The sequence below is a fragment of the Anarhichas minor genome, unplaced genomic scaffold, assembly GCF_050575085.1.
Source record: "Anarhichas minor isolate MPS153535 unplaced genomic scaffold, ASM5057508v1 ptg000004l, whole genome shotgun sequence".
Classification (NCBI taxonomy): domain Eukaryota; kingdom Metazoa; phylum Chordata; class Actinopteri; order Perciformes; family Anarhichadidae; genus Anarhichas; species Anarhichas minor.
Window position 1 is genome coordinate 11,151,730 of NW_027466450.1, and position 14,076 is coordinate 11,165,805.

Consider the following 14,076-nt stretch of genomic DNA (forward strand, 5'->3'; position numbering starts at 1 on the left):
AATAAAGTCTTACACTACTTTTATACTAAATGGTGATTTTGCTGGAACTCTGCATTTACTTTGCTGCTCATTTTAATCTGCTTAGACTTTTCACTTCTGTAGTGACAGTTTCATGAAGAGGCATAAATCCAACACAAACCTAAAGTCTAACTGAGGAGGCTCTGTGACGCTATTCTCTCCAACGACCACTGGGGGTCTCCGTTGAGCTGGGAGGAATGAGCCCACTGCAACTGATTTTCATAATGGGCATTTCGGTTACTTTAGTTCAGTTAATTTGAGTGTTAGCCAAGTGCTTTAGGAAAAAAAAAAAACGATGGTGTGGAGTGTATTGCGGCGTTTGACTCCTACTCACCTGATGGTTATGCAATCAGAGGGAGAGGAGGACCTCGAGGTCTCATCAGCACCTACACATTGCTGTTCTCCGCGAGCTGGAACGAATCCACTGCGCTGTATCGATTCATCCCATTTTCGTGCGTGTGTGTGTGTGTGTGCGTGTGTATGTGCGCACGTTGGCCCAAATTTCAACCACAAAAGATAGTGTGAACAGGCATGAACGTCATGCCGTGGGCGATTTGTTCGAATTTAACAAAGCAGGGTGGATAGTGGGCAGGTGTATTGTGTGTTTTTTTCAGCTACGCTGCTGTTACATGCGTGTGCGTGTGTGTGTGCTGCTTACAACAGGTTGTTGGGTGATGTCCACCAGGTCCTTAATGTTGTAATACTGGTGCTTCTCAAAGGCAGAGAAGAGCATGTCCAACACGAGCTGCCGCTCAGCCCTCACCATTTTCCCCTCGGACTTCTTCTTCTTCTCATGCTCCAACTGAGATTCATACTTGTTGTTAATACAACTAATATTAAAAACAATAACACTTGTAATATAACTAATGAATCTGACCATTCAGGTTTGATTCTAATGGCACAATGTGATCAGTTTAAGTTAGGATGCATCCGTCTTTTAAAATCATAATTTAAGTATTTAGCGCATATTTGTATATATGTGTCTCGTTTTGTCTGACCAACAATCCAAAACTCAAAAGATATTTAGTTTACCGTCATGGATAATTGTGAAAAATAGCAAATATTGACATTTGACAGGCTTAAAGCAGCGATGTTTTTGGCATTTTCAATAAAAATGACGATCGATCTGGCCAAGATCCAATAGATCGAGAGACACACACGTTCTTACATTGAAATCGTGGTTGGCCACTGGCTTGAAGATGGTAGTGACAGCTTTATCCAGCTGCTGTGACAAACGCTGAGGCTTCATGGACTCTTTAAGCTGCAGCCTGACACACACACACACACACACACACACACACACACACACACACACACACACACACACACACACACACACACACACACACACACACACACACACACACACACACACACACACACACACACACACACACACAGGGAGATAAAAGTTTGCTTTGTGAGTTCTGTGGTCCAACTTGATCTGTGCTGACAGATGTGCCTGTTAGCAAGGAGACAACCGTCAGCCCCGTGAGGACAAACTAACCAAATAAGTGATGGCAGCTGCTGTGCTTTCTATTTATTCATCTCCACTCGGCTGGTCATTGGACACATTTCACGGCCACACAAACAGAAAAGGAAGAAATATTAAAACACAAAGCGCTGCAACTGTCTGATGTATTCATAAACAAATATGAACCATTGACCGACATGCCAGTGAAGACATTGGTGAAGCATGTTTAAGCATTAGGGACTATTTTAATAACAATAGTGACAATCAGAGGAGAAATATACACAAATATAACTTACCTAAATGTCAAAAATGATTTGAATTACGTGTCTTAAAGCATTTAAAATTGATTTTTGTGTGTGTTTTTCCTCTATAATATGCACATTTATGTGGTAAGTGCTAAATAAAATCACTTTACGACTGAAACAGTTTTCTTGAATTGTGTCCACAAACACAGACGCCCTGACAACACGATGTCCTGCATATCCCGTAGTCTGCCATGATGGAGGGACATTTGTCAGCTGCCACCCAAATGGGAGATTTCAAAAAAACTTGAGTGAAAAGTAAAAACCTTCTTGTCAATACAAATACAATTGGACACAGTTCAGTGTGAGCTCTACTCTACACCGCAGTACCTTCGTGTGACGTCTAAGAGAATCCCAGCCAGATGACCGGCACAGAAACAGGCTCACACACACACACACACACACACACACACACTGAAGGAGACCGTGTTGTGTGTTTTCTTTGGGTTGTATTGTGGCAGTGCATCTGCCACAGTGATGTTGTTGCTATAGCAATGCCATGCACTGACTCGCTGGAATAATGGATTGTGATGAAGAGGAGACAGAAACCATTTCAACAAAAAGGCAGAGTGGACTCGAGTGTTTAGTTTACACAAATGAACATGTCAAACTTCTCCACTCCTCTTGGAATTAATGAAATTAAACACTTGAACACATTTTGTGACGTCCAGGTTGTGAAGTGCTGCGACATTAATCGTAATATTAAAAAACAAAAACAAAATATGAGTATCCGACTACATGTGGGAAACTTCAAATGTCTGATATTTTATGACGTTATCTCCCTAAAAATATGTCGAAAATAGTGTTTGAATGTAATTCATGGTGCAACCGCACCATGAATTACATTCAAACACTAGATTGCTGCTGAGCGCCGACGTGATGCACGTCCATATCATCAGTATAACAAGAACATCATTTAAACAATAATCGATCATTTTCTTTGCTACATCCCGTTATTCTGACTCAACCATAACTCGTTTCTGAGCTGAACAACTTCAGAGTTCACTCACTTCTTCAGCCTCATGTAGTCTTCATTGACGACCGGTCTGCATTCAGCTCTGTGCACCACCATCCCCTCCAGACTCATTCCATCTACATGAAGACAGAGACTCAGCTGCTCAATTCAGACACAGACAAACTCAGTTTGTTAGGGAACAAAACGTTTTTTTGAATAAAACCTGCTTAAATAACTTATATACTTATATACTTTGAGCAAAACACCCCATAGACAACTTAGAAACACAATTTAAGGGATATTTATAATCATATAGTAGCTATATATCCGCACTGGCACTTAATAATACAGAAGTACCTGAAAAGCAATGCGAAAGTGTCTTAAACAGGCATTTCTCCTCTGGTTGCAAAAAGAAGTCCGATTGTATAGAAGTCTATGAGAAAATGACTACTTCTCTCTTGATTTATTACCTCAGTAAACAGCGTAAACATGAGTTTATGGTCTCAATCGCTAGTTTCAAGTCTTCTTCAATACAACATGATGTTCATTTAGTAAATTATTATATAAAGTGGAGTAGGCTTTAGGGCGGGGCTACCTTGTGATTGACAGGTTGCTACTCGACCAGACGTCACTCCTCCACCTTTCAAATATGTTCACTTCCTTTCACTGGTTTGTAAAAAAGCCAAGATGGCGATGGCCGCAATCCAAGATGGCGACGGACAAAACGACGAACTCGAGGCTTCAAAACGGCGGTCCACAAACCAATATATATTATATATATATTTATATCTCATCTATGTCTCTTTTCAGCTTTCTTTGGACAATAATTTCATTATCTTTTTTTTTAAAGCAGTATCCTAAGTAGGGAAATTTCAATATGACCCAACTAGGTCAGACGCAGCATGCTGCCGTACAGAAGTACAGAAAATAAAAAATAAAAATGCAAAAATACCAAACAGTTTCAGGTGCTTGCTTCTCAAATGTGAGGATTAGCTGCCGTTCTCCGTTTTGTGTCATTGTAAACTGAATATCTTTGGGTTTTTGGAAAACAAGAAATAATATGAAGGCGACAACTTGAACTCTGGGAGCTTTAAAGGATCAATTTTCACAATTTTTCTGGGGCTAAAAAGAATGTTTTATGTATGTTCAGACATAAAGACTGCAATCTACCAACGCTTCGCCTTGCAAACCGACACAGTAAGAGAGCATCTGCAGGAAAGAAATCGCCTAAATCCAGGTGTGGACAGCTGGCAGAAGCAGCCTGAAAAATACGTGCAGCTGGAATTTCTGTCAGTGGTGCCTCTACAAAGTACTACAAAGTACCACAAAGTACCAGCCAATAAAATCCTGGTTCAGTTCTCTGTATTCTCTGTCGTCGCCGTCCGCGATGAGGCCGACGATTGCAGAGTCAGACAACTTTGGCAGGGGGGGCTGTAAGCAGAGTTGTGTGTGAAATAGTGCTGGGCGGTAGGACCAACAATTTGTATCACGGTATTTTTTAAGATTCTGGCGGTTTCACGGTATATATTTTTTTCCTCAACTGTGTTTTTATATTGGTTTATAGTGGCTTACTCTACTGTCAGGAGTACATAGAATATAAAAACATTTTAATGTCATCGCGTAGAAAGGCTTTCATTACTAGAGGGGTTGCTTGGCCCCACAACATGTTACAATATATGAAGCAATCAGAACGCATGAAACAGTTGCAGAATGTAAACAATTTTTATTGTGCAAACTGCAACGTAGTAAAAACAGAACTTAAAAATAAATAGATATGCCAACAACTTGAACATGGCTTCCTTTTCAAAACTAAATATTTGAAGATCGTTGTATAAACACTATAAACTGATGAAGTGCACCGTTATGCTGAGGTGTGGCTCCATTGTGCGACTTGACCACAGGTCCGTTGTTGTAGAGAGGTGGGCGACTGTACGTAGCTAACCGGTATACCGGGCCCAGCACCAGTGTGAAGTCTGAGGTGTAAAGAGGAAGGGAGCCAGAGCGGTTCCTTGTGGGGGCCCCCGTGCTGCAGGACACCAGGTCAGACTCACACTCCCGTATCCGCACATAGTGTGGACGGTTGGTGAGGTAGTCCAGGATCCATGCTGTGAGGTGGTGGTCCACTTCACACACCACTGCCAGTAAGTCTTTCATAAACCGTTCACAACTCCTCTTAGAGTGACATTTTCACCTATTTCTGATCTACCTTGAACATTCATTTTTCAAGGCCTTCTTTCATAAGGTGCTTCATTCATCCGTCCAACCCTCAACCTCTTTCTGAAACATGCGATGCCTCTTCTGCTCCACTCCAAAATCAGAATGATGAGTCCAGTTGGCGAGCGTTGGCGTTGTATTGGCAGCAGCTCGGTCCATTGTGCATTGTTGCATGATTTGGCACCGTTTGTATCTGGACACATACAAAGGTCTGGAGAAGCGATACATTTCACACCCACCAGTTAACCAAAACCAGCAGAGGGAGAAACACTATAAAGGGCAAAGGACAGAGAGGGCGTCAACAGGGAGCGGTAGAGTTCAACAAATGGGTGGCAAGGCATTGATGACAGATATAAAAAGGTCCAGGTGAGCTGTGGAGGAGGGGTGAGGGGCTGTCTAAATTATTTTAACGCTCTCTTACAATATTCATACACAGGATCCTCGGGTGTCAAATCCTGTCTAGTAAACCCTGTGAGAATACACGCCAATTGCATTTCTTGTCTTCACACTTCCCTCACTCGCATCTTGGCCGCCACACTCACGTGGGGGAGAAATGCAAAGAGAAGACACGTCGGAAAAGACGTCTTTTCCTCTCGAGCGTCATCTGAAGCGACATCAGAGTCCGATGACGCCGGCACAGCGGGATCACCTGTCAGACGGCTTCCACTGCTCTGTTGCGTCTTTTATTCCCTAGTCTGTGTTTCCACAGATAATGCGATTATAACAAAGGTGCTTATAACCACTGTGTGTGCTGTTCTCGTCTCATTGAGGTCCTCCAACATGACAAACCACGTTTGTCACACCAAAATTCATTAGTTATGTCTCCATCTATTGAAGTTGTGCTTGTAAAGTCACCGATTATCTATTATTCATTGGGAAGCCTCGTCGCTCATCAATTAAGAGCACTGGATTGACCTTATTAGTGGCAAAACCGGTTGATTGCCGTGTGTGTTCAATGAATTTATGGGAAACGACTAGAAATACACACCAGATGTTAAACTGTTAACAGCAAGGATAAGGCTAATCTTATTCTACGTTTTTATTATTCTCTCACAAAACCTTTTAACTTCCAAACTCCCTTTGTGGATCCTTCAGAGTACTTGAATCTTTTTGAAGACTCCATAATTTGCAAAAACAGCTGTGCGCTGTAGTTTTTAGCCATCCGTTGGAATAAATAATAAAAAAAACTAAACTGTTTTCTTCTAACGGCTGAATAATTGGTGTGCTTAATTTACAGCAGTAATGACACCAAAACAACCACAGTGCCCATGTTGATTGTACTGAAGGACGGATTGTTGTGGTTTCTAAACAGCAGATCTTTGTGGCACAGAGGAATAACATATAATTTATCAGTTTATACTTCAAAAGGATCGATTCATTGTTGTGTTTTTTTTTTTTCATGCGTTAGTAGAGAATATCGCCCGCCTCATCTTCAATTGAAACCCCGTCTTGATGTATTCAGTGTTAACCACAGCAGAACAAATGCAGGGGCCACGGTCACCATAGTAACCATCACATGCCACACGACACATCGCGTGTCACCAAACATTCCTTTAAGAGCCGTTAATCTTCAGGCGAGGTGTCACAGATCTCACTAATGTTCATCTTTGCCTTTCCCGCAAATGGATGCAATTATGTGCAATTATTGGTTTGTGAGCGCCAGAGCACTCGCCAGCAACACGTCTAAAAAAAACACACCCACACACAAGAAACATGTGTCCACACCAACATCCCCGCTGTGCAGTTGTCATGGTCAAACACCCTGCTTGATTTTATCCAGGCCATGAAGAAGTGGGGACCGTTTCCCCTCCTGCAAGTCTTCCCGTTTCCTTTCTCCAGGATCCAGAGGGACACTGTTTGAGACACAGATGCTGTAGATGGAAAGACAGAGGACTGACATTGGATGTGGACTGGCCGCAGCATGTGCAGCTCAAGGCTTCAGCGAGTGGGAGGAACACTTGAGATAAATAGTAGACTCTTGCACGTCGGCTTCACTATAAAACTCTTAAGTGCTAGATCAATGTTTTGGTCCACAGCTTCAGTACACATTCAGTACACTAATTCTCCTACGCACCCATTGTTCAGAAGCTGCATAAGATTTCATCAGTCGATCTGACGAAGAAAAGCTGAGGCGGAGATTTAACAGCTTATTAAAATTACAACTGTTTTGATAAAGCCACATGGTGGATTTCAATTCTGTCAGGCAGCTGCTGCTGCTTTCATTTATAAAAAACACAGATGCAATGGGCCACAACTCATTCATTCTTTAAAAGCACCTACAAGAGAATTAAACAATATTTTCACATTCACTCATTTCTTCTCTAAGGTACGCACAAAAACATACAAGGCAGGTAGAGAACGTCTTCATCACTTGTTTGACTTAAAGGAATACTTTTATTTTGTTGAATTTGTTTCAGTCATTCACACTGTCATGTCTGTCCTTCGGAGACGCTGGGTATCAACCCACAGTTCACTAGGGTTTGGGTTTTTTTCCGATCTAGGTGGGATAGGATCACACCAGCCGCGATGCCATTCAAGTGAGTTTTACACTTGAGAGATGCCGCTCGAACAGAAAGAGACCCAGCAGGTAAAGACGAGGAAAGACCGTTGTGCGTGCGGTGGACATTAACACGTTGGTTGGTCATTTCTGGCATCCACAACAGAGCTAAACTACGACCGTATTGCATCCAGTGGACATCAAGTGTTCTGTCTCCAAAATAAATCCTCGATCTGTCTCCAAGTTCAAATCTGCAATCAAGACAAAAGAACTGAAGAACAAAAGTTGCTCCAGTGGGACTAAATCTGACGCTGACGGATGATGAGGGGTTCATGGTGACGCCGACATATTCTGTCTGCAAAACCACAACGTTTACGTCAATACAGGCCCTTACACCAGTAGAGTAAGTAAAGAAGCTTATTAAAGTTTGCCATAATAATACGGAGAGATCATAATTTAATCAAAAGAATGGTTTTACCATCTTATTCCTGAACAAACAAAAGGTAATAGGCAGTTTAATAAATGGGAAATCAGGAAAACATAAATAAATAGTTGGATAGAAAAGGCTAGAGTTGTATTAACTGTATTCAAGACATGGCAAGGCATTTAGCTAATTCTTAAAGAGTAGAGAAGTGAAAAATAGTTGAGTGAAGACAGTAGGAGGAGAGCGACAGATGAGAGGGTGAGGAGGTCGCTCGTCCACCCCCTCGCGCTCATCTCTTACCTCCATCTGCTCTCGGGCCCTTTCCTCAAAGCTGTGACCTTCCTAATGTTAAACACAACAAACAGCTCGCCGCCCACCAGGCCTCCAACCGCCGTCACCGTCCGTGGATAAACTACCCTCTTCAACACACCGGGCCTACGTATTATACTAGGGCTCGAGCAATAAAGACAAATATATCGGTCAAAGACCTTAATCAGCATGCTACATAGACGCTGCTCCTCAGTACTGTGAAACCGTAGCAGCGTAGCAGTTCTTCCCTTTTGAAGGTTTGCTAACCTTAAGCTCCATTCAGTGTCTGCAAAAAGAATTCTTCTCATGAGCTGCTTCGGTTCCTTTGCCTCAGGTGGTTCCTGTGACCCCGGCTCTCCCTGCTCTGAGATCACTCTCCTAGAAGACTTTTTTGTATGATTCCTTTTCTGCTCTAACACAACACACTCAGATCTGAGGCATGTGAACTACAGTAAAGCCAGGAGGGTCTTTTCTACTAAGATGTGATCGCTCTCCTGAATACAAGATTTTTGGGGGCTTTCTGTAAAATATTGACAATATGCTATTTTGCCATGCATTTAAATGTATCTTCATGGATTATGCAAAAAATCACTTCAAAAGTAACTTAAATAATAAAGTAACTTAAAAAGTAACTTAAAAAATAAAGTAACTTAAAAAGTAACTTACAAAATAAAGTAACTTAAAAAGTAACTTACAAAATAAAGTAACTTAAAAAGTAACTTACAAAATAAAGTAACTTAAATAGTAACTTAAATAATAAAGTTACTTAAAAAGTAACTTAGAAAATAAAGTCACTTAAAAAGTAACTTACAAAATAAAGTAACTTACATAGTAACTGCCAAGTTTAGGCATCTGGTACATAAACGTTAGCATAACTTCATCCTAATACATGTCGGTCCCTCCAGAAATGTGTGACCGCACCTTACTCTTATCGGGTATAATACATTACAATAGAAAAGGTGAAATAGACACACACACACACACACACACACAGTAGTGACATTAGAGTCTTGTCTACGCATAGCGACAACAAGGAAGCAACAAAAGCGGGGGGGGGGGGGGGTGAAGTCACTGATTGGATCTCCAAATATAATCTTCCATTAGAGCTCAGCCCAGAGGCTGCTTCATTAAGGAAACGTAATGATTCCAGTCATTAACTTTGAAGTGATTTCCCGATGTCTGTAACTGTAGTCAGCCCACTCGTTTTGATTTTTACATGGACTAGCAGCATTGTTACGCAACAAGTTGGCTTCAAAGAGCTACTCGCAGAGAAAACCGGATTGTTTAATCATTAGTGGATTAGTTTTCTGTAAGTCTATTTCTCACGCTGAAAATAGTGTAACAGCAAAAACATTTTAAGAATAAAGAGCAACTTTAAAAAAAAAAAAAAATGGTTTAATGTATGATGTGGCCGTGTGTTACATAATCTTACTGTCCAAGTCACAATTTGTGCGAGATTTGTGTGTGCGATATGATTTTGATAATGTGAAGTAAACTAAGCCAAACTAAAAGTCTACAGATGAGCTAGCATTAGCATCTCTACAAGGCTGCACTAAGAGCAGTGCTTTGAACTGCATGCTAACATCAGCGTGCTAATATGCTAACAGGTAAAATGTTCACCATGTTCACCATTTCAGTTTAGCCTGTTAGCATGCTCACAGCTGCAGTAAACACGAAGTGCAGCTGAATGACGGGAATGTCATTAGTTCTCCAGGTATTTGATTATAAATGAAAATATTAAACGAGTGCAATAAACAACCTTATGGTGGCACGAGAGGAAATTTCAAAGGATCGACTGGGATTCTTTCTCTGGGCCAGTCTGGACCGATTGCAGTTTAGGTTTGAACAAACAAACACAGTTTATTCTCTCCTCTAAATGCAGTGCATCAACGTTACTGCAGCCACATGCTGTGTTAACATGGAGAGAATAAAGCCTGCTGAGCCTAGAGACAGTTGCTAAGCTGTGATTGGATAATGTGTGTTGGAGGGAGGGGTTTAATACTTGAAACAACTTGTCACTGTACTTTACCTCTGGCACCATGTCTGACTTTGATGTTTCTATGCGTTTATCCTTCATCCCTGTTCGTTGTATTTCCTATACGACTGTAGGTCACTATAGAAGATCAGATTAACATTACCCGACACAAACACAAAGACTCTATACAGTAGATAGACTTCCATAATGAACAAAGCAAGAGCGTGACAGCTCTGAGCTCATATAAGACCCTGTTTTAAGTGGTTGCCATGCCAGCTTCACAGCAGTCAGTGACTCCATGTTACACCACAAGCTCTTGGAGCAGCTCAATGAATAATTCACTACCTTTAAAAAAAAGGGGAAGGAGATTCCTCGCCAACACAATTTTGGGAATTTAATTTGAACATCCTGAGCTGTCAGTTTGATAGAGAGACACACAACAGCTGTGACAAACAGCTTCTCACCGACTTTGAAGATAACGATCGTCCTCAATGAGCCAGTTTTTAACGAAGAGGAGGCAGAAAGCAGGTCAAACCTCCCACAATCCTCTCTGCTGCATCTTGGCCTCGTTTGCAATTCCAATTGGGTGTTGTTGATGATGATGATGATGCCACTAATCGCTTATGATTAGAAAAATCACAGCAGAGACGGAGTGAGCCGTCACGCTGGGATCTTCTCCCAGATAAACAGACACAGAGAGCAGCATTTGAGGAACCGGCTGGGTTTGAACTCAAAGTTTCAGTTAAACTGAATCTTCAGTCAATTCCTCTGACAGCACGAGCTCTGAGGTGTAACTAGTTAACAACCTGTTGCACAAATGTAAGACAACTGTTGCTTACGGTTTGTTTTCATGAAAATTTGCAGTCGACAAAGTGTTTTTAAATTAGTTTGTTGGGTAAAAGATTGTGTTATCGCTCAAATAAAAACCTTGAATATTGTTTTTTATGCACACAGACAAGCATAGATGCATGTACATAAGTGATAAACAGGCGCATGCAACGGAAACCAAATCCACTTTGCATGTGAACAAACTGCTGAGAAGTGGCCTCAAGTGTGATCCCACCGGCTTTGAAAGAGGCCGGACTGTGGGTGCTATGAGGGTGAATATGAGCATCACCGAGAACGCACACGTCTCGTCTCTCAACGACAAAACAACACAATGCACCAAATCCAACTGTTTGCTGAGTAAGAGCTGGTCCTTGGTAGAGAAACAATGATAGCCTGTGGCATATAATGAGACGTTATCGAACACCAAACTATGAGTGAACTTGTATAAAGCAATAATAATAATGTTCTCCAGACATTTTCTTTACAGTATGTGTATAAAACCTCCTTTTACTCTGTACTTATATATAACTTTACTACTCTACTAGAGCTGAAACGATTTGTTAATTAATTGAAAATAAATGAGCAACCATTGAGATAATCTAGTAAATAATTCCAATAAATCACGAGTTCCAGCATCTCAAATGTGAATATTTGCTGGTTTGTTTGGTTTTTTTATGTTAATAAACTGAATATCTTTGGGGTTTGAAATGATGGCTGGGCAAAACAAGAATTTTGACGACACCACCTTGGACTGAGAAAAACTGGGATGGACAGTTTTCACGATGTATTGATGTTTTGTAGACCACGCGATACATAAATGATATATCGCCTCTGCTGCAGTGACGACTACAGCCACAAATCAGGTATTTTGTCATTGCCAGGCTCCTGTGCCGAGAAATAATACAAATTGACTGGCATTGCCTCCGTGGTGTAAAAAAAAAAAAAAAAAAAGATGATATCTGAGGGACTGACTGAAATAACACTTGTAATACACATCTGCAGTTGCACTGGGACACACACACACACAATAAGGCATTTGTACCAAATTACCAGTTTAGTGCTGCTCCCCTGAGGAGGGCTCCAGGCCAACGCAGGAGCCAATCCATAACCTTTCCTTCATAACCAGACCATCATTGACTGTAATTGGTCCATTTCCTCCACAGAAACCCAAAGCCAGTGGACGGACACACACACACACACACACCATCAATGCACAAGCAACATTCACAACGACAGAGGACTGCTTGTTACCTTGCAAGAAAGCAAACAGGATGTGCATACATAAATGCATTCCCTGTTGCTTTCATTAACATATGCAAGGCTGCAAGCCTACTTCTCCCCGTCACCACCTGAGATGAAACCAAACTGGAATTCCTTTCAATTTAATTCCAGTTCATTTGAAGCACTGTCGCTACCAGATGGATTAGGCTGCAAAAGGAGTTTCATATTCAGACTCGAACAAGCTGAGACAATTTCACACCACAAAAAGGATGGAAGCAATCCCACCCCCCGCCCAATCTGGTGAAGAAAGAGAGTGTGTGTGTGTGTGTGTGCGTGTGTGACAGCTCAGCTATGCACCTTTTTATCAACGATAATTAAGAAAAGCGAGCAAGAAAGAAAGAAAGAGCTTCTGGAGTCCGTACTCTTCTGTTTGCTCATATATTCTCTCTCTCCTCCCTGAAAGTGACGCTGTCTGCACACCCACTCCTAAAGAGAGAGACAGAGGGAGAGAGAGAGAGAGAGGAGGGACACCAAGTAGCACAGAGAGCCAGTCTGTTTCCAGCTCCCAGTTCACTGTTGCTCGTCTGCCAGACAGCACTCAGCCATCCACCATCACACACTCTCAAACACATTCACTCTCACTATACGACATCTGACAACACCTTCTCATTTACCCAGCAGCAGCAGCAGCAGCAGCAGCAGCAGCACAGCCTCACACAGCCAGATCCAAAAGAGAGAAGAAAAAAACCCCAAAAAAACACACCAGCTCCGAGGCGGCTGGGTCGAGGCTGGAGAGGGTGACTGGAGAATGGAATGGAACCTCAGAAGGATGGAAAGTGAACTGAGGCACATCAATCCGGACCTGCTGCAGCCCAGCAAGAGCTTCAAGAAGCCCTCTTCAGGTACCATCACCATCAACGTGGGGGGGTTCCTGTACACCGCCCATCGCACCACCCTGGTCAAACAACAGGGTTCCTTTCTGGAAGAGCTGGCCAACGGTAAGAAGGCGGTTCAGCACACCGATTCCATGGGCAACCCGTTTATTGACAGAGATGGTCCGGTTTTTCGCCATGTGCTCAACTACCTTCGAACCGGAGAGCTCCAGCTGCCCGACGACTTCCGGGAGGCAAGGCTGCTGCGACGGGAGGCTGATTTCTACCGTCTGAGTGAACTGGTGGAAGCCGTGATGGAGTGGGAAAGTCTGAGGGCGGCCCAGCGGGAGGCCGCCTTTTTGGAGATGACGGACAGCCACGAGAGGTCGCAGGGCCTCAAGGTGTACTGCAGTGACTCCACCTTCCTCGACAAGGTCAAAGGGCGGCTGGTGCAGATCTCCAAGAGCCGCCTGGACGGCTTTCCGGAAGAATTCGTGGTGTCGTCCAACGTGATCCAGTTCCGGCACTTCATCAAGTCGGAGCCGGGCTCGCGGCTCGTACTGAAGGAGGACAGCACATTCTTGTGCACACTGGACTGTCTGAAACTAGAGACAGTGATGCTAGCGCTGAAATCGGGCTTCAAGCTGGTCACCAGCCTCGACAGCAGCAAAGGCTCTGTGGTGGCGGCCGAGGCCCTGCACTTTGTCAAGTAGGATGAAGGAAAGCAGACGGAGGAGAGGGGAGGCAGAGAGGGGAAGAGAGAGTAGTGCCTGGTTTCATATCCACCCCGCTAACGTAAGGTATTGGCTTGAAGATCTTGTAACATGTGCTGAGCTGTGATGTGTCATTGGGTGGGAGGAGAACAGGTGGGTTCGGACTGTCTCGCAGGACAGTGTTTATATCTTTACTGCACAATGCTGGCTTGCAAACACGGGAGCTGATAAGTTTGGGGTAACAGAGGGGAATTCGTCAACCTTTACACCGCTT

General features: G+C 42.8%; 2 protein-coding genes across 2 annotated transcripts in view; one reads left to right on the top strand and one right to left on the bottom strand.

Annotated features, from left to right (window-relative positions):
• The window catches only part of LOC142969328 (general transcription factor IIF subunit 2-like), a 40,151-nt gene that overhangs the window by 2,554 nt on the left and 23,521 nt on the right, over positions 1–14,076 (bottom strand). The window contains exons 5-7 of the mRNA XM_076109169.1: positions 2,805–2,886; positions 1,187–1,286; positions 677–820 (exon numbers count right to left, since the gene is read on the bottom strand). Coding sequence (XP_075965284.1) covers positions 677–820; positions 1,187–1,286; positions 2,805–2,886 — 326 coding nt within the window. The remainder of the gene's footprint in view (positions 1–676; positions 821–1,186; positions 1,287–2,804; positions 2,887–14,076) is intronic.
• kctd4 (potassium channel tetramerization domain containing 4) lies at positions 13,026–13,802 on the top strand. The gene has a single exon (XM_076105047.1). It carries the CDS (start codon positions 13,026–13,028, stop codon positions 13,800–13,802), a length of 777 nt encoding a protein of 258 aa, XP_075961162.1.